At 40.6% G+C, this 25,963-nt stretch overlaps 1 protein-coding gene across 1 annotated transcript; it reads left to right on the forward strand.

Moving 5' to 3' along the window:
- The first annotated feature begins 21,022 nt into the window (after window positions 1-21,022).
- Window positions 21,023-21,884, forward strand: LOC122011660. Its single transcript, XM_042568033.1, has 2 exons — window positions 21,023-21,544; window positions 21,662-21,884. The coding sequence occupies exons 1-2, from the start codon at window positions 21,070-21,072 to the stop codon at window positions 21,805-21,807; spliced, it is 621 nt and encodes a 206-aa protein (XP_042423967.1). The 5' UTR covers window positions 21,023-21,069; the 3' UTR covers window positions 21,808-21,884.
- The last annotated feature ends 4,079 nt before the right edge of the window (window positions 21,885-25,963 follow it).

A 25,963-nucleotide genomic window follows, 5' to 3' on the forward strand; every position in this document is an offset into this window, starting at 1 on the left:
AAGTCCTAGTATAGCTAGGCAAAGGGAAAGTCCTAGTGAGGAGTCAGGCAACTGGAAAGTCCAAGTGTGATCTTGGCAAAAGGAAAGTCCTGGTAAGGAGCCAGACAATTGGAAAGTCCAAGTGTGATCTTGGCAAAAGGAAAGTCCTGGTGAGGAGCCCGGCAATTGGAAAGTCCAAGTGTGATTTTGACAAAGGTTGTAAGTCCAAGCATGTGGTCTTGGCAAGGTAAGTTCTAGTGTGACTTGGCGAGGAGAACCCGACAACTAGGATGAGGCTGATGGAAGCTCCAGAAAGCAAGACATGAAGGATGGGGAGATATCCGAGGGACGCAAGGATGATGGAGGAGGCTAGAAGGTTAGTTCGAGGTTGGTCGGGTGCTAGGCATGGAGATCCAACAGGTCACGGTTGACCGGGAGTTGGGTTTGGGAGTTTAGACTTGAGTTTGAGTCAAGTCCAGGCGGTCAATCGATCGGAAGATCAATTGAACCAGGGACCAATTGATCAGTAAATCGATTGGAGGTGCAGCGAAGGAAGGAATGCCCCAATTGATTGGTTGATCGATTAGGACCATATTTCGTGAGCACAGAGCCCTTCCCAATCGATCGGGCAATCGATTGGGGAGCTGCTAATCGATCGGTCGATCGATTGGGTAGAGGTGTTCTCTGTTAGGATCGATGGTCGCGACTAGAGAGGGGGGTGTGAATAGCCGACCCCAAATCTTCGCGTTTCTTCCTACGATTAGGGTTAGTGCAGCGGAAATAACTAAATAGAAACGCAAAAGGAGAAGCAAACCTCAACACGAAGATGTAACGAGGTTCGGAGATGATACTCCTACTCCTCGGTGTGTCCGTAAGGTGGACGAAGCCTATCAATCCGTCGGTGGATGAGTCCCCGGATAACCGGCTAATAAATACTCCTTATGGGTGGAGAAACCTCGCCACAAACTTTGCAACAGCAATACAGGAGTAGAAAGCAGCAAGAAGCAAAGTACAATACAAATGTATGAAACACCTTCGCTTACTTGCCTTCTCTTCGACTGGATGAAGCAGCAGCTTCAAGCGACGCCTACAACAGCAGGAACCCAGCCGAAAGGAAGCTCACGCGAAGCTTCAAGCAGAATCGAGCTCAGCAAACTCAAATCACAGCAGTAGAACTTGCAGCAGCAAGAAGAAGAAGAGCAAGAAGAAGTCACTGCACAGTAGAAGCCCTCAGCCTCTTATACCTGCATCCACCTGCGAAGAAGAGAAGACAGAAGACTAGCCGTTGTGAGCCAACGGCTAGTGCCAGACCGATCAGGCATCACCCTGATCGGTCTGGGGCTGATCTGATCGGTCATGGGGACCGATCAGGCTCTATGCTGATCGGTCCCCAGACCGATCAGCACACTTCACAGAGAGTTGCCCAACTCTCTGTGCGTGCCCTGATCGGTCCCGGGGACCGATCAGGCTTCATGCTGATCGGTCCCCAGACCGATCAGTAAGCTCACAGAGGCACTGATCGCTTTCTGATCGGTCTCCAGACCGATCAAGAAACCACAGTATCACTGGATCGGTCACCAGACCGATCCAGGTCTTGGTTTTTGCCCAAACCAATATCCGGTCAACCTTGACCTATTGGTACATCATGCTTAGCATCCGGTCACTCCCTTGACCTGCTAAGACTCCCCACCAAGTGTCCGGTCAATCCCTTTGACCCACTTGGACTTTTCTCTTTGTGTCAAGTATCCGGTCACTCCCTTGACCTACTTGACCTTCTCAACACCAGATGTCCGATCAACCTTGATCCATCTGGATTTTTCCTTGCCCGGCTTCACTCACCAGGACTTTCCAACTGCCTGGCTTCACTCACCAGGACTTTCCCATAGCCTGGCTTCACTCACCAGGACTTTCTCCAACTGCCTGGCTTCACTCACCAGGACTTTCACCAACTGCCTGGCTTCACTCACCAGGACTTTCACTTTCACCTAGCTTCACTCACTAGGATTTTCATCTGGCTTCACTCACCAGGATTTCCCGACTGCCTGGCTTCACTCACCAGGATTTTCCGAACTGCCTGGCGGTTTCACTCACCAGGACTTTCCGAACTGCCTGGTTTCACTCACCAGGACTTTCCGAACTACCTAACATCCCAGTTAGGACTTCCCAGTCAAGTATCCGGTCAACCTTGACCTACTTGACTCTTCTTCATCCAACCTGATCAAACCCTGATCAGTATCTCTCCGTATGGACAACTGCACATGCATTGTCCATGTTTACATGTCTTTCTGTATTGTCAAACATCGAAACTATGACCAAGGTTTACACTTGGTCAACTAGGCCAACCTTGACCTACTGGAAATTGCACCAACAATCTCCCCCTTTTTGATGTTTGACAATACCTTTAAGTTAGGCTAATCCAATAGCCTCAACTTTCTTCATGCCACTAGGTAATGAAACATAAATTACAACCTTACATTCTCCTTTTAAGAAGACAACCTCCTTCTTAGATAATGAAGGCCTAACTTAAACCCTTCATTCTCCCCCTATTGGCACACATCAACAAACTCTCCCCCTGAAGAGTAAGTTATCGTTGTTCACAACTTCACTCGTTGTGATCAATAAACTCTCCCACTAACTCCAATGTTCTTCCTTGAACATTCTCTAGACATTCTTCCCCTTTTTGACACACATCAAAAGGAGTGAATCAAGGTCAAGAGTTTCTTCCTAATGAAAGTCTCATACCTTTCATTGAAACCCTTAATTTCCCCCTTGATACTAAATTCAACAATCAACTTAGTGATAATCCCATATCACTCATCCTCAAAAGTTTCGACGAGTAAACACTCCCCCTAAAAGTCAACTCCTCCTTGACTAATAGGTAAAACTCCCCCTAAAGGTCAACTCCCCCTTGACCATTGCACCAACAATGTCTTGGAGAGTTTCAAACCTTTAGAAATCCAAAACACCAACTCCCGGCTGAAATTTTAGACAAAACAGCCGAAAATCAGCAAGTTGGCACGCGCTGATCGGTCACCAGACCGATCAGCCTTCACTGGATCGGTCACCAGACCGATCCAAACTCTCCTGGATCGGTCCTAGTGACCGATCCACATAGACCTGGACCGATCAGGTAGCCTCCTGATCGGTCCACGACCTCTGATTTCTGATTTCTGAATTTTTCTTCTCCCAAAATTTAGAAACCTCTAGAAAATCACAGAAAATTCTAAAAATTATGAAATTTTGAGGATACATTCCTCATAACATATACTATCATGGAAAAATAGTTTTCTAAGAAAATAACTTCCATTTCTCAATTTTGATACAAAGTTCAAAAGTCTTTGAAATAGCTCAAAGTTAACTTATCTTTGTATCAACTTGTTCAATGATAAATGCTATCACTAGAAAAGCTTCATCAAGGTTTTTCAAATCAATTTTGAAATGATTTTAAACCATTTAATTTTGGACCACAATCTTTGGGCTAGATGTACATGACTGTACATAAGCTTTCCCTATGATCCCCAATTTCGAATTAGGTTCATCTAGGTACAAGAACTATGCACCTTGATCCTAACTCATAATCCTAATATCTCACACACATCTAAGGTGTATCAAACACATCCAAGTCAATTTTGATGTGAGATATGGGTTTAGGTCATCTTAGGCTAAGTTCTCATACATTTTCTAAACAACAATTTGATCTCCATATCAAATTGTGTTTTTGTCCTTAAATCAAATTAATTGATGATAAAAGCAAGAGATGATGACATGGCATATAATGATATCATAAGTAAAAACATGTGCCAATGTCATGATGTCATGGCATAAAGTATGAAACTTAAATAGAGCATGACATTTAACTAACATAAGCATTATCATGACATTTTAAATGATCATAAAATAAATATGATGTCATGACATGACATATGACAAACAATATATGGCAAATAACATGTAAAGGTATAGAAGATACCTAATTCTAGCTTTAATTGCCATTTTTGATAGTTTTGATCATTTTGCCATAGGTTCTATATTCCTAAGTGTAATAGACCTAGCATCTTATACCAAAGATTTTTAGATCACTATGTGCCAACTAGATTGACTCTAGAAAAATTCCTCAAATGTGGTTGGCACATCCTAATTATCTTAGGAGTAATTTTCACTTTCATTTTCAAGGCTTGATTAGACCTTGAAAATTCCTAAGGTGCCACCTTTTGCCATGATTAGGTTAACTACCTATTCAAGTAAGGTTGGCACACCCTAAACCATCTAGTGTGATGGAATCATGCTCCTAGGAACCCAATACCTATTGGAGCTCATTGGGTTCACTAAGTATTCACTAGGGATGACTTCCCTAGAAACCCTTCTAATGACCCTCCTAGGCTTTGAAGCCTTGGTCAGTTGGGACTCATCAAGATCAACTCTAGGGGTGACTCCCCTTGTGACCTTGGTGATGGTCTTCCTAGCCCTAGATTTTGTTCCATAATCGAATGGAACATTGTGATAAGTGGGCTTGACCACTTGGAACTTAGGTTTGTGACCCAAACCTTTCATGTCCTTGGACTTGGGTTTTTGACCCTTAGACCCTAGAGTTGACTTCTCTAAATTTTTAAGGGTCTTTTCTAACATGTCAAGTCTTGACCTCAAGACTTGATTTTCCTTCTTTAATACCTCAAGACTTGATTTGTCATTTTTCTTTGAGGCATTCCTAGGCATGTGTCTAGTTGATTTGGGATTCCTACCTAGGTTTTCCTTAGCCTTAGATGGGTTAATTCTAGGGTTGGCTTTCCTAGTGTTATCCTTATCTAGGCTCACATGTTTGGCACCTAAGCATGTGTATCGATTTCTATAATTATCATGCTTATCATTATTGTCAATTGCAATCAAACTACTAGCATGCATCTTACTAGTATTGCAATAATGTGCCTTAGAGATTACCTTAGGGTTTGCCTTAGCTCCCCCTATCGATGTGCTTGGTCTCTTGTCCTTGTGAGATTGCCTCCCCCTCGGACATTGGCTCCGATAATGTCCCCTTCGCTTGCATTGGAAGCACACCACGTGCTCCTTGCCCTTACGTGTTGGGACTCCGGCTTCCTTGACTTTTGGTGCCGGTGGAGTCTTCCTAATCCTCCTTGGACACTTACTCTTGTAATGTCCATACTCCCTACACTCAAAGCACATTATGTGTAATTTATTTGAAATTGAAATGCTTGAGTTACCTAGGGTTGAGGATGGATGAAGACTTTCTTCTTCATCCCCTCCGGAGGTAGAAGCTTCTTCCTCTTGCTCCATTCTTGAAGAAGAACTCTCCTTCTCTTCTTCCTTAGATGTTGAGTAGCCCTCAACTTCTAATTCCTCTCCTCCATGATGTGAGCTACTTGGCTCACTTGACTCCTCTTCATGGCTTGAAGTGGAGTTCCCCTCATGGAACTTAGCCAAGTTGTTCCACAACTCCTTGGCATTGTTGTATCCACCTATCCTACACAAAACATCATTAGGTAAAGAAAATTCAAAAATCTTCAATACCTCATCGTTGACTAGGGATTGGTGGACTTGTTCCTTGGTCCACTCCTTCTTCTCTAGGGTTTCTCCTTTCTTGTCCGTCGGAGGCTTGAAACCTAATTGGACACAACTCCAATTCTCAAGATTAGTCATAAGAAAATATTTCATTCTTACCTTCCAAAACGCGAAGTCGTCGCGATCGTAGAAGGGTGGAATGGTGATGTCATCTCCGAGTTGATCCATCTCTAGCTTGTGCTCACTCGGGTGTTAATCCGGCGAAGAGCGACCTTAGCTCTGATACCACTTGTTAGGATCGATGGTCGCGGCTAGAGAGGGGGGGTGTGAATAGCCGACCCCAAATCTTCGCGTTTCTTCCTACGATTAGGGTTAGTGCAGCGGAAATAACTAAATAGAAACGCAAAAGGAGAAGTAAACCTCAACACGAAGATGTAACGAGGTTCGGAGATGATACTCCTACTCCTCGGTGTGTCCGTAAGGTGGACGAAGCCTATCAATCCGTCGGTGGATGAGTCCCCGGATAACCGGCTAATAAATACTCCTTGTGGGTGGAGAAACCTCGCCACAAACTTTGCAACAGCAATACAGGAGTAGAAAGCAGCAAGAAGCAAAGTACAATACAAATGTATGAAACACCTTCGCTTACTTGCCTTTCTTCGACTGGATGAAGCAGCAGCTTCAAGCGACGCCTACAACAGCAGGAACCCAGCCGAAAGGAAGCTCACGCGAAGCTTCAAGCAGAATCGAGCTCAGCAAACTCAAATCACAGCAGTAGAACTTGCAGCAGCAAGAAGAAGAAGAGCAAGAAGAAGTCCCTGCACTGTAGAAGCCCTCAGCCTCTTATACCTGTATCCACCTGCGAAGAAGAGAAGACAGAAGACTAGCCGTTATGAGGAGGCGGTGCAGACGGAGCATCACCTCGGAGGGAAAGGCTGATCTCCGATCGGTCATGGGACCGATCGGGCTCTATGCTGATCGGTCCGGATCGATCCAACACCTCATGATTCTATGCACCTCTGATCGGTCCGGGGACCGATCAGGCTTCATCTTGATCGGTCCACATCCGAGCCGTTGCGAGCATCGCCTTCCGATCGGTCTCCGGACCGATCAAGAAACCACCAGACCGATCGGATGGCAGACCGATCCAGGTCTTGGTTTTTGCCCAAACCAAGTCCAAACCAATATCCGGTCAACCTTGACCTATTGGTACATCATGCTTAGCATCCGGTCACTCCCTTGACCTGCTAAGACTCCCCACCAAGTGTCCGGTCAATCCCTTTGACCCACTTGGACTTTTCTCTTCGTGTCAAGTATCCGGTCACTCCCTTGACCTACTTGACCTTCTCAACACCAGATGTCCGATCAACCTTGATCCATCTGGATTTTTCCTTGCCCGGCTTCACTCACCAGGACTTTCTAACTGCCTGGCTTCACTCACCAGGACTTTCCCACTGCCTGGCTTCACTCACCAGGACTTTCTCCAACTGCCTGACTTCACTCACCAGGACTTTCACCAACTGCCTGGCTTCACTCACCAGGACTTTCACTTTCACCTAGCTTCACTCACTAGGATTTTCACCTGGCTTCACTCACCAGGATTTCCCGACTGCCTGACTTCACTCACCAGGACTTTCCGAACTGCCTGGCGGTTTCACTCACCAGGACTTTCCGAATTGCCTGGTTTCACTCACCAGGACTTTCCGAACTACCTAACATCCCAGTTAGGACTTCCCAGTCAAGTATCCGGTCAACCTTGACCTGCTTGACTCTTCTTCATCCAACCTGATCAAACCCTGATCAGTATCTCTCCGTTTGGACAACTGCACATACATTGTCCATGTTTACATGTCTTTCTGTATTGTCAAACATCGAAACCATGACCAAGGTTTACACTTGGTCAACTAGGTCAACCTTGACCTACTGGAAATTGCACCAACATTCTCGCACGATCGCGAGAAGCATAGAATGCTTCTGGATCGATCCACCGATCGATCCAGATGTTTCCAATCGATTGGTCGATCGATTGGGCTTCGACCGTTGCGCAGGATGCAGGTGGTGGACGGCTGGGATTGTCCGGATGTGACGTGGCGATCGATTGGGGATGAATTCAATCGATTGGAGCTATTGTATAAAGCCCAGGCGGAGCTTTTTCTCAGTAGATCTCTTGCGATCTTTTGCGCCGTTCTTCAGCGATTCATAGAGAGCTTCTCCGATCTACTCACGCCAGTTCTTGAAGGCACTTGGGGAGTTTCTCCAAGGTTCAAGAGGCGACGACAAGCACAAGTAAGCAAGAAGAGGAGTGTGTTGCGTTGTATTTTTGTTTCCTCTTGTTGTATTTGTGTTGTGTTGTGTGTGAGTGTTGTACGAGACTTCTCCGTCTCCGGCTGCGACCGAGAAGGAGGTTTTCATAGTGGAGTGAGTGTGTCGTGTGGATCCTTGGATTAATCACATCATCTTGAGGTGGATACCAAGTAAACTCTAGGTGTTAGTATTGGTTGTTTTTGTCTTTGTATTCCGTTGCATATCATCAAGACGCAACCGACGAACACCCGACGAGACGTTATTCATCCCCCTCTAACGACATATCGATCCCAACATTAACTTAATTTAATACAATATGAACTCTCCTCATGAATGTTCACAATTTTAAAGATTGTGATGGATTATAAATCAACCTCATAATCACTTATTTTTTAATGCAAAACAAAACTCTCATGCAATTGAGAGACTTTCACATCCACCTTTCTTTTTTCCATTCGAATTTATTAACCTTGTTTTCTTGCTTCATTGATTTATCATTGTAAAGACATTAATTTTGTATGAGATTTCTCCATCTTAAAAAAAAAAAAAAACAGGGGATAAGTATTGATAATGGATTTCTAAGTGATTTACCTTAAGTAGTAGGTCATGGAATAGAACATAGGGTCTGATCCATTCAAAATACTTGTATTAGAATTGATTCTTGTTTCACGTGAGAGCACCCCTTCTGTCGCGCACGAGAGGCGCCCAGCTCATCTTATTTTCATTGCTAACTAACTCAAATCTAACAAATCCACACAACAAACACTATGCGAATTAACATTAATGGAAGTACAAGCACTTTAACTTTCAAGGTCCGGAAACTTTCAACATTCTCAACTCTCAAAAATGAAAAACAGAATCAAATTGCAATTTGAGAATTGAATGAATTAGAATGAAAGATTGATTTTTTTTTCTGTTATATGGATGAAAGAGGCAAAGCTGCATTGGGACATAGTGTGATAGTAAGTTGTAGGATAGACTCCCATGCAATGTGGGTTTGAAACTCACTTAGGGTACCTAATACGTTTATGGTGGTCAAATCACTTGTGATATTGGGCCGAAATCAATCTGTATTTTTTGAATTCATTTTGATAACCAGTAAAAAATATTCACATAATCAGGTCAGTCATCTTCAAAAACAAAAAAAAAACAAAAAAAACAATAAAAAAAGAGTACCTATGGATGTGATGCAATGATAAAACAGCTGCCAAAGGGACAATAACAAGAGGAGGAAGAAGAAGTCTGCCCCTCTTTGTACTGGGCCCTGACCAAACAATGACTATCAGCATCGTGGCTTATTTCAGCCCAATAGAGTGAGCTGATTTTCAGACCAATTTGGCTTGATTTTCAACCCTCTTTTTGCACGCTCAAAACATAATTTATTTTTCCAGAAATGATTTTCTGCCTAGTAAAACAAACAACGGTTTGGGCTGCAACCCTACAGGCTACAGTACTGAAATGGATTAAAAAACCTCTCTAGGCCAACATATTATACTGGCCTATAACTGTAATTCCATGTCTGTTCAAGAAAACTTTGAAACATTGCTGCAAATATAACAAAACTTTTACTCGATTTCATTGCTGAAACTAAAATTCAAACAAGGGCAATGACTCTGTCTCCATTAGCAAAGAAAAATTTGCGACTCATTGGATGCTGATGGGTTGGTGCCCAGTCAATTCAGTCCTCAGTTCCATCTCAAAAAGTATACACAAGAGATGGATCAAGAAGCATATTCTATATATACTCTCTTTAACTTGTTTGAGCATATAGAAAACATCAAATTATTAGCAGGGGCCTCTCTCATTTGAACTCCCAAGTAGCTGAGTTGTTCACTCTGTCTCCTACACATCTAAAAGTTAATACACAGACTGTGACTTTTGGACGAGTGAAGCTTAATCATATGCAAATTAATTGTATAAAGTAGCAGGAAATGGCAGGAAGATGTTCGATACTCGTGCACTTATGTCCTCTTTGTTGTTTGACTGATAGAAATGCTCATCTGATATCAGTCCACATGGTCCACCAGAAATTGTGTGTTTGATGCCAACTTGTGTAGGGAAGTGCACCATCACTGTACGAGTGTGGCTCTTTTCTCGCTTAACGTGAGGGAGGTGCTGCACCAGCACAGGGAAACAACGCATGCTCCAAAATCAGGTCCTTATTTTATGTTTCTCTTCTGGACTTTGCTCTGCTACGAGTTGAACTCATGTGAAGGTAGGCCTTGTGCATGTCCAATGACTAGAGATTGTTTATTGCATCATTGCAGGAAAAAGTTGGATCTCGCCAGCTTGCCCGAGATTTCTGTGTTTGATTCGCAATTGTAATTGAGATTGTTTGTTATACTAAACTCAAGGGGAAGGAGAAGGTCAAGTATTTCACCTGTGGTTAATGATGGATCCACAAGATGATACAAGGCACTTTAGCAGTGAGGATTTCAGTAATGCATGCTGTCATGTGTTCCTGTCCACCCTCTTAATTATATCCTCTTTTCCTCTTTCAATTATATTCTCTTCCTCTCCAACAACACTTAATTATGTACCAGAAGATACTTGCTAGATGTATCTCAACTGTATCTATTATGCTCCTTGAAGTCTTTGAAGTTCTACAATGATTCTTTGCTATTTGAGTCCAAAAGACCATATAATTCTAGTTAAAATTGGTAGTTGGATTTAAATTTATCAAATTCCACAAACGGCAATATGCTACATGCTTTTGTGCCTTTAGAGTCCTACTTTGATTTTCCTCTTATTGTTTGGGTCCTAAAAGATCATTTAGTACTTTTGTCCAAAATGGTTACATATGCATCAGCAAGTCAAATTTTATTGTATTCCATTAAACTTGGGAGTTCAATCATGGTTTAGTTTCAATAAAAAAAAATAATAAAATAAGAGGGACCAAAATTAGTAAATTTTCACAATTAAGTTATTATTATGTTCTTTGGAGCTTGTCTAGTCATTATATGTTATACTTTTCCTTTCATTTCACTAAAGAAAGATCATTGTTAAATAATAATAACAACTAAATTTTTATCTCGTTAATGGAGTTGGCTATATTAATATTCCTATATTATTGAACTTGGTTCCCTATTATTTTTTTATTTGTATTTTAAATAAATTTTATTTTATTTTAGCATTGCTAACCAACTATTTTTAATTAATGTGTGTTGTTGGGAATTTCGGGCCGCAAAAATCGCTTATTTACGTTGCGGAAACCCCGATTCCCATGCCACCGGATCCATGCGAAGTAAAATAAAACAAAATTTTACGAGTACGAGTTTCTTACATCAAGATCTACACTAGAACTACATGATTAAAAGATTTACCCTTGATGCGAAGCCCTTCGCAATCCCGCTTGTCCAAAGGTTCGCCGGATCTCGAAATCGTCAAGTGTACGATCCTCTAGAAGTATCCACACGAACAAACTAGGTGGAGAAGACCAAACAAAGGTGTGCTAGCACCTTAGATGGTTCGGCCAAGGAGGAGGAGAGGGAGAGCAAGAAGATAGAATGAATTCACATGAATGAAAAATCAATCTCATCCACACTAAAGGTGGCCGCCCACATAATGGCTTGTAATCCCCATGGAATATCAAGAGTCAAGTCTCTTGATCTCCTCCATGAGGTGGCATTTGGCCAAGTCAAACTTGACCAAATGAAGAAGCCTTGATGATGTGGCATTGGTCAAGTCAAAGTCAAGTCAAAACTTGACTTTTCATCTTCCTACTTAAGTCAAGTCAAACTTGACAACTTCTCTCCCTTTGGTTGATCTGATCTAACCATTTGATTCAAGTCAATTTAATATAATGAATCTAATTCATTTAATTAAATTGGTTCAATGAGTCATAATCTAAACTAGACTTATTGAACACATGGATCAAATTGAGCCCAACTCAATTAGTTCAATTAGGATTACTCTTAATCCAATTTGATTCATCACATGAATCTAATCCTCTTGGTTCATCATATGAACCTAATCTCCATCTAATTGTCCTTTATGTGTGACCCTATAGGTTCTTATAACGTTGGCAATGCTCCTAAACCCATTTAGAAGCATAAGTAATGAGCGGTATCTAGCAACACATCATTACTACCCAAGTTATAAGAATGTTGAGATCCAACATCACCTTGTGACTACTAATTGTGACTCCTCACAATATATGACATTGCCCTTCTATCCTAGACATCTAGATTGATCAATATGAGGCATAGACTGTGTCATCCTCTAATCAATCTAAATCTTGAACTCCAAGTAGACTCACTCAATCAAATGAGCTCAATATCTTATATTGACTCATTTAGGCATGACCATGCACTTCGTGGTCTCACTCTATCAAGAATATTGATGTCGCTCCCGTCATATAGGAGGGATAGATCCCATCTATATCACTCACATCCCTCTGCATAATTCGTTACATACCCAGTAATTGCCTTTATAGTCCACCCAGTTACGGGCGACGTTTGACGAAGCCAAAGTACGTAACTCCTTATATAGGGATCCATGGTGACTTCAGGTCCAAGGACTAGTAGTCATACTAATAGCCACATGAGAAAGTATATGACACTCATATAACGATCCATGATACTTTCTCATGGCGGGTCATTCAGTATACATTCTCCAATGCATACCCATGTGTCAACTTGATATCTCCATATCCATGACTTGTGAGATCAAGTCATCGAGTTGACCTACATGCTAGTCTCGTTGCATTAACATTGTCCCTGAATGTTAATACTCGACTAGGAATGATTGAGAGTAGTGCTCCCTATATCATCTCACTATCGATTTAACCAATCGATTGATATAGGTAAGAACCTTCTACTTAAGGGCGCTACTATACTTAGTTATTTGACACCAATACAAGTAAGTATTGTAATACCCCAGTTCTGAGATTCTGGTTAAGTATGACTTAAAAGGTTAGATGGTACTATTCATATTACCAAGGTGCACTTTCCTTTTCGGAAGCCTAAACGTAAGAACTCCAAAGTTAAGCGTGCTTGGCTTGGAGAAATCTGAGGATGGGTGACCTCCTGGGAAGTTTTCTAGGGTGCGTGCGAGTGAGGACAAAACACGCTGAAAGGACCTCCGGTGGTCTGTGGAGCTAGTCATCAACCCAATGGGCAATTCTGGTGGTGTTCCCGGTTCGGTCTGGGTGGGGCCCGCCCAGGCCGGGGTGTTACAGATGGTATCAGAGCGACCTTACGACCGTGAGTGTGCCTGTGGCAGGAGCACCCAGGGCACCACCTAGCGAGGGAGCTTCTGGGATTTGTCTGTGGTGTGATTCGTGGTTACACAACGAGGGCGTTGTGTCTTTAAGTGTGGGTGATTGTAATACCCCAGTTCTAAGATTCTGGTTAAGTATGACTTAAAAGGTTAGATGGTACTATTCATATCACCAAGGTGCACCTTCCTTTTCGGAATCCTAAACTTAAGAACTCCAAAGTTAAGCGTGCTTGGCTTGGAGAAATCTGAGGATGGGTGACCTCCTAGGAAGTTTTCCAGGGTGCGTGCGAGTGAGGACAAAACACGCTGAAAGGACCTCCGGTGGTCTGTGGAGCTAGTCATCAAATCGATAGGCAATTCTGGTGTCGTTCCTAGTTCGGTCTGGGTGGGGCCCGCCCGGGCCGGGGCGTTACAAGTATAATAACCAAAACAAATGCCTTTATTAATGTACAAGAATATGATACAATGAGTCCATACAACAATCATCAAATGATTGGCTATAGGGCTCTAACTAACATGTGTATCATCTAATATAAACATTTATATCATTTAAATTTAAAATATGTTTTTTTTAAAAAAAGTCAATTTATTTCTTAAGAGACAAAAAGACCTTATGTTGAAATAGTTTATTAAAATCATGTTTGATCTCTAATTATTTATACGAATCCTGTCTAAAATCGGGAAAAATGATGCACTAGGCAAAAATTATGATGTGGATCATGACAATACTATAAGCTTAAAGAAAATGGCGTCGAGCGCTCTTGCATGTCTAAAACAAAAAGTAGAGGGAAAAAATGTAAGCAGTCGGGTCAGGGAGGGGTCCTGCCGCAAACACTCCGACAATCAAGTCAAACAGATGGTCTCAGGAAAAAGAATGCAAGTAAAAATAGTAAAGAACAATGGACTCTGAATGCGTAATCTTGCATGTACCTGCGCCTTTAGATGAATACCCCTTTTATAGTGTTGTCTTTCCTTTGTGCACGAATCTTATGACATTGCCAAAAAAGGACCAACCATTCTGAACACTTTCCAAAAATGGACTCACCACTTATGTGATTTACAGAATATAAGCTTCCCTTGTAAAGAATGCACAGAGAATATTCTCCTATTTCTCTAACAACTATTACACAAGACGCCAAAAAGGAATATTAGGTCGTTGGATTAATGGACCCCTGATATGCTTTGCTAGTAGGCCGATTGAGTCCCCATGTCATTCAATCAGAGTTCATTTAAGGACGAGGTTGGATCGACTAAAGAATGATGTTCCTCTCGACGACTAAGTCTCTTTACTCTGCTACAGAGTCCGATCGGGTTGTATGCTTATCACATCTGATCACAACATAAGTCAGATCAGCTAGGATACTTGGCCGAAAGGTGTGACCAAGCTAGCCCGCCCCAAGTGACCAAACAGACTTGACTCAGAAGGACACTTATATAGATCAGGGTTTCATCAATCTTAAGGGCCTCGGGATTTGATCGGACAAGAGCTCTGATCGGTTAGAACACCCGGTCTGATGACCGTGCTGGCCCCAAACGTTGACATCTACATGACTTTGACCACCACATCAGCCAGTTTCCTTGACTTTGGCCCCAACCCGGGGGGAGGGGCAACATTACACCACATTATATCACAAGCTTCTCCTTCAAGTATAGTCGAAGGAAGCTACAAGCCTGACTGACTAGACACTTGTGCTTTTTGTATCTTTTGTTTTCCGATCGGGCGCTCGGTCCCTTCACTATCACTCAACTCAAGCTGTCACCACACCATTGCCTCAAAAAAAGGGGATGTTACTTACCATTAATGCTTGGTATGATGAGCACACCTTTTCATCATAAGCCTGCTTAACACCTCCCATCCTTGCTGCATGTATCCTTCTGTCACATATCACACTTTTGTGAAAAAGAATATCTGGAATGACAAACTACTGTTGAGATTTGATCTGACCCCTGTCGGTTCAAATTCAATGATCCAGATTAAGTCTCTCTCTTTTGCTTCCATGATCGAACGACTATAGGGGACCACCGGTAGAGTTTTTATGGATTACATCCTTTGACGCAACTTTATCATTTTCACATTCTCATCTTCTTCTTCGCTTTCTTCTTTACCCTCCTTCACTGTCGTCAATGATTGTTCGAGTTCCCTGCTTCCATCATAAGTTCTTTTTCTTTCTTTCCTCCATGTACTCTGCATTTCCTCATGGTTGTTGCTCCTCCCACCGTCATCCACGAGCTCTAATATACTTCCACTGCCTCCAACTTCAATAGCAGAGAAGTAGACCATATGTGTCTCACTTACCATCTTTCCCACGACCACCACATCATCATCCCGACTGACTACAATCGTCCCAATTAGGGGTGTAAATGAATCAAGCCGATTTGCCAACTTTTCGAGCAGTTTTGTGAGTTTTTTGACCTGACTCAATAAATATTTGATTCGTATTCAAACTTATCGAATTCGAGCCGAACTTGAACATGTTCAAACTTTTTTTTGAGCCGAATTAGAGCTCAAATTATTTAGTTTGATAGTTCGTGAGCCACTTGCAGCTTTAATATTTTATTAATATAATATAATTATATATTAAATAAATAATTTTGAACTTTTCGAGTACTTATTTTTGAGCAATAGTTCGAATAACTCACAAATTATTGGTTGATACTCGGAATATCGTACCGATTTCCTTGTACAAAAATTTTGTACAAGTCCTGAACCATTCCTAACAACATATTTTGTTCTTTAGAAATTAAATTAAGAATCTCAAGCGGAACTTAACATTATTGATTCCAAATTTAACTTATCTGTTCTTTTAGGTTTAGACTTGGATCGCAAACAGAACTTAACATTATTGATCCAAATCCACCCATGTTACAAATTCAATTAAATATTAATTTCAGAGATCGGCTTCCAGGTTAAACATGGCGAGACATTAGATCTTCTTGGATATGGGAGCAACCACCACTTCCTAGACAAAGCCTTTCAATGAAATTTAATATTTAATTTCCTTTTAGTAACTCTAGGTTTAACCAAAAAGAACAATTGAATCACAAGATCGAAAAACAAAGAAAACACAAATCTGAAACCTAAAATCATATGCCTCTTGTGTTTGGTATTTCAAAATCTATACAAAGAAAACTAGTATGATGCGGAATAGAATTACTAGTTATACCTTTCTTTATAAGCAACAACCTCTTGATCTTCTACCGTATTCCTCTTCTTATCTCGGACGTCGTGTGGGCGACGATCTACCGAGATGAGAACCAGACAAGCTACCTTCTTCTTCAAGCAAGTTTCGGCCACCACAATAACTCCAAGAGAAGATGAGGTTCGGCCACCACCAAGTTCCAAGGGATGCTAAGAAACAAGACCTCCTATCTCTCCTTCTTCCTTAAGCAAGATCCGGCCACCAACCAAGCTCCTTGAGATGAAGATGCCGCTGGCCAAGGAAGAAGAATAGGAGAGGGAGAGGATGTGAAGGGTCGGCCACCAACCAAGGAAATAGAAGAGAGGAAAACTAGAACATAAGTTGTGAGGTAAGGTACCTCTACCCTCTCTTTTATATTCCTTGGTCTTGGCAAATAAGGAAAGTTTTATAAAAACTTCCTTATTCTCTTTATCAATGAAAGGAAAGTTTAATAAAAAATTTCCCTTTCATGGTTGGTTATAAGAGGAAATTTTTATAAATTAAAATCTCTCTATTAAACACGTGGATGATTTACAAAATGAAAAGTTTTCTCTAAAATTAAAATCTTCTTTTCAATCTACAAATAAGGGAAGATATCATTTTTCTTAATCTTTTATAGGGACTATAAAAGGAAAGATTTAATTTTAAAACTCTCTTTTAAATCATGAGGATGGTTACAAAAAGCAAAGTTTTATCAAAAATTAAAATCTTCCTTTTAACTACAAATAAGGAAAGATATCAAACCTTTCACTTAATCTTTTGTAGAATGCTATAAAAGGAAAGTTTTAAATTTTAAACTCTCTTTTAAAATCATGGCTTTCACATAAGAAAAATTTTAAAAAATAAAATCTTTTTAATTTTATTGTGGCCGACCACCTAAGCTTGGACTCAAGCTAGGGTCGACCACACTTCATCCCATCCAAGCCATGTCTTGGCCGACCCTTGCTTGGGCTCCAAGCTTGGCTTGGCCGACCACATAAGGATGGGTAAGAAGGTGGGTATGGGTGGGTATAATACTTTAAAATAAGAGGTTACGATAGGGACCGAGAGGAGGAATTGGTTTTGGTCTCCCGATAAAATTAAGCTTCCCGTGTTCACCCCGAACACCCAACTTAATTTCATCAATAATAATTCATACCACTAAAGAATTATTATCGAATTACCGCACCAATCCCAAATTACATTTTGGGCTCCTTCTTATCATGAGTGTGTTAGTCTCCCTGTGTTTAAGATATATAATGCCCACTAATTAAATGAGTTACTGATAACTCACTTAATTAATATCTAGCTCCAAGAGTAGTACCACTCAATCTTATTGTCATGTCGGACTAAGTCCACCTGCAGGGTTTACATGACAATCCTTATGAGCTCCTCTTGGGGGCATCATCAACCTAGATGACTAGGACACAGTTTCCTTCTATAATCAACAACACACCATATAAATAATATCATTTTCCAATTTATCGGGTCTATTGATTTATCAAACTAAATCGCACCCTTTGATAAGTCAAAGAAATAAATACTAGATATATGTGCTTGTTATTATATCAGAATTAAGAGTACACACTTCCATAATAACAAAGGTCTTGTTCTTTTATGTAGTCAGTACAAAAAGAACTTACCTTAAATGGTCCTGCTCAATACACTCAGAGTGTACTAGTGTAATTTTATAGTTAAGATAAACCAATACCAAATTACACTACGACTATTCCAATGGTTTGTTCCTTTCCATCTTAGTCGTGAGCTACTGCTTATATTTTACAAGGAATTGATAACATGATCTTCTGTGTGTGACACCACACACCATGTTATCTACAATATAAATTAATTGAACAACTACACTTAACTTATAGATATAGACATTTGACCAATGTGATTCTTATTTCTAAATAAATGTTTATACAAAAGTTAGGCTTTTAGTATACACTCTAACAACGAACATATTCAAATCTTTCAAGCCAAACTCAAACTTGAGCTTTGATTCGGGCCGAATTCGAGACTTAGATTTTTCTTCATATTCGTATTGATTTGATTCGTTTACACCCTTAGTCCCAATCTCCCTTCGGTTGGCTACTTAACCTTCTTCAAAGATCAGTTTATTATCAGACTTCATTTTTCCCTACTTCATTTTTTATTGAAGTTTGCAACTACTTTCATATTCCACTCCAACAGTTAGTCCCTAATTACATCATATTACTGTGTGGAATCATTATCCTATTCTGTCTGTACCGAGTCCCCCTATACCCTCGAGTCTTCCATTATTTCTTTTATCTAAAGAAATCTGAGTCAGGTGTGCTCATCTTCTAAGCCCGAGTGGACTCTATTTTCTTTGACAAGATGCCCTCTTTCAACAAAAGTTGAAAGTCACATTATTTCTACCACCGATCAATACCTCCAGTAACCTTCCCAACCGTCTGGCAAATGAAATTGCCCCTTCCTCCCGAGTTGGGTGTATTCTGATGGGAATTGTTCTACCGTACTGCTTCCAGTCAATTGACTGGTCTGAAATTCAATATCCATAAGCTACTCGTGGAAGGCGTTATGTACATCTTCAAGCTTAGCCCTATCCGAGCCCGACTCCCCGACAGCTTCGGTGAGAAATTTGACCTCCCTTTACTGTTTTATTTGACTGATTTTTCTTCCTATTTTACAGCCAAAATAATGTGGAAAGTTTGTCTTGGTGATTCCACCAAGTTGGATGATTAAGAGATGGACGAACGTGGTGCGACTGAGCAAGAAAGTCATGGGCTTGCGTCGATCGAATCCACTGAGGCGCTAACCAACGAAGAGGATGCTAGTCGAGTCGTAGAGAGTGACACAACTATAAATACTGTGGAGATGTCGCCTTCCTGACCTTCTTTGCGGCCTATGGAGATTCCTTCTGCATCCGCTACCTCTGACGAACCACTAGTTCAACGCCAAAGGCGCAAGAGAGGTCGATTGGCCACACATGCACAACAAACCTCCATTGAAGCATCGACTTCATGCCCATTCGTCTGAGCGGGGAGAGAGTTCCCCATCCCTCCCTTCTGCACTCGGAGCCCACCATTCCACTCCTGCTTCATCCAAGCGGACACTTTTACTCTCTGACCTGTCGATTAGCTCGATCGTCGCTATGCCAATCTCATTTTTGCCACTCCCTCAGACCAAACCGTTGCAACCCAAGTCCAAAATATCCTCCAGTCCCTAGTCGAAGTCCAAGTTTAAGTCCGTCGCACAGGGGCCGAGCGGACAACCTAAACCCAAGAAAATCATTATGACTTGAAGGTTGCCTTTACAAGAGTGGCTCTCCACTAGCTCTTCAGAGTCTTTTGTCTAGTGCACAATCTTTCCTGATTTCAAATAGGATCATATATCATTAAAAAATATATCTTATTTTGATTTATTAAAACAACATTTCACCCCTAATTTAATATTTAAAAAACTCCTTTATCCATCTTCCAACATCTTTCATTAAAATCGTACCATTCATAAAGTAACACGCCCCTGAATAATGTATTTAAAAATGTGATGTAGCCCCAGGGCTATGGTGTAGAAAGAGTCTCAAGTTGTCACCAAGGTATCTGTGATTCGTTCCTCAATTATGACGTATTTGCAGAGATTTTTTCTCCAAATGAAGCACGCAACCATGGGATGTTGGATTTTTGGGTCATCCGCCTTGACCGCTTATTGATTGATACAGGATCAACCCAAACTTCAAATGGTCATAACTTTTGACTCAAAATTTGGAATTAGGCTCTATCGGTGGCTACACGTATGAAATTTCTAAATCTACATTGTTATGAGGGAACCCATAACTGACAAATTTCAAGCTCAAATTCCATTATTTAGATAATTTTCGGAGCATCTTTATTATTTTTAATAATTTTTATTTTTATGTTATTTAGGGTAATTTTAATATTTCTTTTATTTATAGATACTAATTTGTTATATCAGTATCTTTTTCTATTAATTTTAATTTATATCAAGAGATTTAATTTTCTAAAACGATTTCTTTTCTTTCTCTAGAAGATTGGAGCTCCATATTTTTTCTTTCCTTTCTTAATCTTAGGATTTAAAGTCTATATAAATACATGTCTTAGCTGTGTGAGGAATCATTCTTGAATTATTAATAATTTTTTTATTTTTTTTTAGCAAACACCGAGTTAACTTCTTATTTTGTCCTTTAATTTCTCTTGTTGTCCCGCTCAGTAAAATAATCTCTATCTTATCCAGTATCATTTATTTATGTTAACTGTCGATAAGAAATTTTCATGGAACTGTATCAATTATCCAAGATTTAATATTATTTGGTTTATTATTTTTGTTTAAAAAAAATATGATGTCATTTTGATAAAAATTTTGTAAGAGGTTGCAACTTTAGTCAACGATATATAGAAAAAGAACGGATATTTTAAATATGGATTATGGGTTGTTTGATACAGAATCTTTTTTGATTTTGTGTCAATTTAATTAGCGTGAATTAGTGACGTTTCGTTCTCATCCAGGGTGGAGAGACGACGTATCACCATATTTGAGCTTTAGCCAGGATCTATCCTCAGTCAAATGGTTAAAGAGTAGAAGATTTTTTTTAAACATATATCTTTTAAAATTTTGATTTCCGTCCCATTATAATTAATAAATTTATCATTACTGTGTCATGTTAGGCATAAAAAGAAGAAGGAAAGAATATAAGAGAGGGGTAAGAAAAAAAAAAAACTTTAATAAGATAGATTATCAGCTTAGAATTTTTATTTTCCCGGATAGATCAGTCCGGTTGCCCCAGCCCTTCTGGCTCGGCCACGGGTCCCTATAAAGGCATCATGAGCTTAGCTTACTTCAGCTCTCGGCTAGACACGCGCATGCAGCGACTGTAGCAGTAAGGAGGAAGGAGATGAAAGGGGTGAACTTCTCCTGCGTGTCCCCTGCGTCGGCGGCGATATGCGCCAGCATCGACCGTCGCTCCATCGTCCGGCCGACCACCGGCCAAATTTCCCATATTCGAAACCCACGGCGAGCCAAGCCGATCCCGGCTCTCGCCTCGATCTCATCTCCCTCTTCTTCCTCCAGATCCCACGACCACCGAACCAGGAAGAGTTTGGACAGCGCCCCGTCGGAGCTGCGCAGCCAGCGGGTGTCCTCGCGCCACCTACTGCACGACGACAGCGACGACGACACCCTCACTGACGTCGTCGACGTCTTATTCCCCACCTTCGACTCCGATCTCCCCCCTCCTCTCCTCTCTCTCGACTCATCGCCCCATTACCTTCCCGTGGCCTCTCCAGCTCTCTCGACTGTGCATTTGAGGGTGTCCCTGCACTGCAAAGGCTGCGAATCGAAGGTCAGGAAGCACATCTCAAGAATGGCAGGTAAGAGTAGAGTGCCAGATCATCTCGAGGGTAGTATATATATATATATATATAAATTATAATATAGTATCGATCGAACTTATTTAAGAATGATGCATATGATTTTGTCAATTGCAGGGGTGACATCGTTTAACATAAACTTTGAGATGAAGAAGGTGACGGTCGTCGGAGACATAACGCCGTTGGGAGTTCTAAACAGCATCTCCAAGGTGAAGAGTGCAGACTTCTGGCCTTCGCCGCCATCATCACCTTCGTCGTCTTGATCAAATAATTAACTATATAACTATATATATGCAAAATCTCTGCTAGTTCGAATCAACATTAATTATTTCCGATCCTAGATCTCATGTGTGTTAATTCCGTCGCAATTCCTGTTGTTTTTGTTTTCTATCTGAAAGCTACGCGCAGTCAAAATTCAAAATTGTTGTTTAGCCTGTGCATGCGCGCACTTTGCTGAAAAATCAGAGGTATATGAGCCTATGTTCAATTTAGTTGCAGCAATTTACTAAAACGCGTAGCTAATTGTATATTATATTTATCAAAAGGCACAGGGTATATAGTTTGGTTTATATCAAAAGGTACAGAAAAAAAAAATCAATTCTCAGTTTATCCCTCTGACAATCTATCAACCTCTTGTTTTTAATCATCATTTTCCAAGCATCTAAGTTACAAATTGAATTGAAAATTAATTTGTGGTTCAGATACATGTTCTCTCAACATCTCTCTCCCTCCATCCCTTTGCTTGGTTTTATAAACACGAAAGAAATATGAACCTCCTTCGCTTGCCATTCCTTCTCGTGCTGGTTGGCGGGATTGCAAAAGACCAGTTAGGGTTTAGTGATCCGTAAGAGTTTCAAGAGGAATTCAAAGGATAACAACAATTAAGAACGTCAGCGTTGAAGGACAAACTTCTAGCAAGAGTGAAATTAGTAGAAGAATACAGTTAAAGATTTAGCGATGTTGAAGGGCGCTGAATTCCGTTCTGTTTCAATTTCCCTGTACAAAAAAATTGTACAAGAACAGAACTTTTCCTAGCAACCCGCATGTTCGATCAAACATGTGTTTGATTAATCAAGTAAGTTCTTGAATGATCAAAGCACACCTTGATCGAAGTACAAGATCGATGGTCTCTTGTGTTGGTATTCCAAAAATGATACAAAGAAAACTAACTAATTACGTAGCAAAATTAAAGAACTAGTTGTACCTTTCCTTTGTAGCTAAAGATCTCTTGATCTTCTGCCATATTCCTCTCCTCTTCTTGGACGTCGTGTGGACGACGATCTACCAAGACAAAATCACCCTCCTTCTCTTCTCGATTTTCAAACCACCGGCTACAAAAGGAGCTCTTAGGATGGGGCACATTCTCTTCTTCTTCCTCTTCTTCCTCTTCTTCAAGCCGCCGCCCTCCAAGAAGTAGAAGAGGGGGGTGCCGACCTTAGCAAGGAGGGGGTTGTCGACCCTAGCAAGGAGAGGGGTCGTCGACTCTTAGCAAGGGAGAAGGGGAGGGGCGCCGACCCTAAGTGAGGAGGAAAGGGAGGGGCGTTGGCCACAAGGAGGAGAAGAGAGAAAATTAGGTTTTAGGAGCCACCACTTACTCCTTTTTATAGGCTTGTTGTCGATTACAAAGAAAGAAAAATAACAGAATTCTATTTCGAAAAAATCTCCCTTTCTATAACAAGTTAAATCAAGCCAAGTTAAACTAAACCAAGTTAAACGAAGCCAAGTTACACCAAACCAAGTTAAACAAAACCAAGTTAAACCAAACCAAGTTATGGATGGGTGGATGTGAAGCTTTATATAGAGGCTACAATAGGGACCTAGAGGAGGAATTGGTTTATGCCTCCTGATGGGCTTGGGCTTCCTGTGTTCGGCCCGAACACTCAAGCCAAGTCTATCAATAATAACCCATACCACTAATGAGTTATATTATTGAACTACCACACCAATCCCATATTACAATATGAGCTCCTTTTTTATCATGAGTGCATTAATATCTCTGTATTTAAGATATCGTATGTCCGTTAATTAATTGAATTACCGACAACCCAATTAATTAACATCTGATTCTAAGAGTAGTACTGCTCAACTTTATTATCATGCTGGACTAAATCCACCTGCAGAGTTTACATGATAATCCTTATGAGCTTCTCAAGGGGGCATCATCAACCTAAATAATTAGGACACAGTTTCCTTCTATAATCAACAACACACCATATAAACAGTATTATTTCCCAACTCATCGGGCTTATTGATTTAACGAATAGATTTCACCCATTGATAAATTAAAGAAATAAATATTAAGTGTACGTGTTTGTTATTATATAGGGATTAAGAGGACGCACATCCATAATAACAGAGGTTCTGTTCTTTTATGTAGTCAGTATAAATCGAACAACCTCAAATGGTCCTGCTTAATACACACATAGTGTACTAGTGTAATTTTAAAGTCAAGACAAACTAATATCAAATTACACTACAACCGTTCCAATGGTTCGTCCCTATCCATCTTGGTTGTGAGCTATTATTTATAATTTATAAGGAACCGATAACATGATCTTTTGTGTGGCACCACACACCATGTTATCTACAATATAAATTAAATGGACAATTGCATTCACATATATATAAATATAAAATGTAGACATTTGACCAAAGTGATTCTCATTTAAAAATATTTCAAAACAGATGTTCATACAAAAGCTAGACTTATAGTATACATCTCAACAGATGTATGTATATATTTATTACTGTAAAATAGGGTAGTGATGTAAAAAAAAAGTTACAATTTGGTTGCAAAGGGCGATGACAAAAATCGTGTTTATGGTTTTATTGGATGTTTAGGGAATAAATATTCAACAACACCTGCAATATGATCTACTCCAATACTTAATCGATTTGCAAGGTGCTCCACTATAATGCTAGGTTTCAGCTAGACCTTGCTCATGCATGTTAGGTTAATATGGTAGGTATCAGGGCGTTGGGCCTGATATGTGATCATATCAGGCTCACTTTCTACCTTGATCAAAAGTTTTATTTGATATCATATCTACCTTCTCTCTCGCTCAACCCTTCATAGTGATTGGGAGTTTGCATAAATCCAATTACCCTTGGTCCATCAATGTGTTTATACCAAAAGCCACTTATCGACCCAAAATTATTTGATTACACCCATTTAACATGTTGTTAGGTTCTGTGTGTTGGAGCAATCTCGGTATCCTAGGTTTTGATGTTTAGGCAAAAGTTTAAGTTAGGTTTATTGTTATATTTGATATGTATTGTAAGTGTGCAGAATACAAGTACAATAAGAAAAGTCCAAGTGTGATCTTGGCAAAGGAGGAAAGTCCAAGGATGAGTCTTGGCGGTGTAAGTCCAAGCATGTAGTCTTGGCCACATAAATCCAAGTGTGATTTGACAATGGATGAAGTCCCGGAGGTGCGACCTCGTGGCAAAGGAAGACCCGACAATAATGACAAGACCAATGGAAGCTCTAGAAGGTAAGATGTGAAGGATAGGGAGGCATCCGAGAGATGCAAGGCTGATGAAGGAGGCTAGAAGGCTAGGTCTAGGTTGATCGGGCGAGGATGAGTGCTGAGTGAATGCACTCGAGGGTAAAATCCTAGAATTAGGGTTTTACTGTAGTGTTACTGTAGCAGTGTTGCAACGTCAATGTAACATTACTGTAGCAGTCGACTATGGTTTCATCATTCGACTGGTGTAGTCGACTAGGCAGTCAACTGAGAGCGAATAGAATGTTTCTGTTTGCTCGGCCAGTGTGGAGCAGTCGACTGGTACTTTTACCAGTCGACTGGTATCGAGCAATTGGGATGTAACGGTCGAATTTCCACAAGAGGGCAGTCGACTGATGGTTTTGGTAGTCGACTGGTAGGCGGGATTTTCCAATCCGTGACGTATATAACCAAGCCTTGGGAGCTTGGTTGAGGTTTGTCAAATAGAGGTGGTTAACCCATATTAATAGTCTACATGTGCCCTAGCGTTTCAAGTGTTCTTGTGAGAGTTGTGGTGAGGTTTCTCCACTCACAAGGAGCTACGTGAGATAGTCGGAGTTTGCCGGGGAGTCTTCCACTAACGAATCGGGATCATCCACCTTATGGATGGCTGTGGAGTAGTATCCCTGATCTCTGAACTGTTAGAGTGTATACTAAAGTCTAGCTTTTGTATAAATATATAAGAATCATATTGGTCAAATGTCTACATTTATGCAAAGTGTAGTTGTCCATTTAATTTATATTGAAGATAACATGGTGTGAGGAGACACACAGAAGTTCATGTTATCAGTTCCTTATAAATTATAAACAGTTGTTCACAACCAAGATGGAATGAGAAAAACCATTGGAGTGATTGTAGTGTAATTAGGTATTAATTTATCTTGACTAATAAATTACACTAGTACACTATGAG

The sequence above is a fragment of the Zingiber officinale genome, chromosome 8A, assembly GCF_018446385.1.
Source record: "Zingiber officinale cultivar Zhangliang chromosome 8A, Zo_v1.1, whole genome shotgun sequence".
In the NCBI taxonomy this organism is placed as follows: Eukaryota; Viridiplantae; Streptophyta; class Magnoliopsida; order Zingiberales; family Zingiberaceae; genus Zingiber; species Zingiber officinale.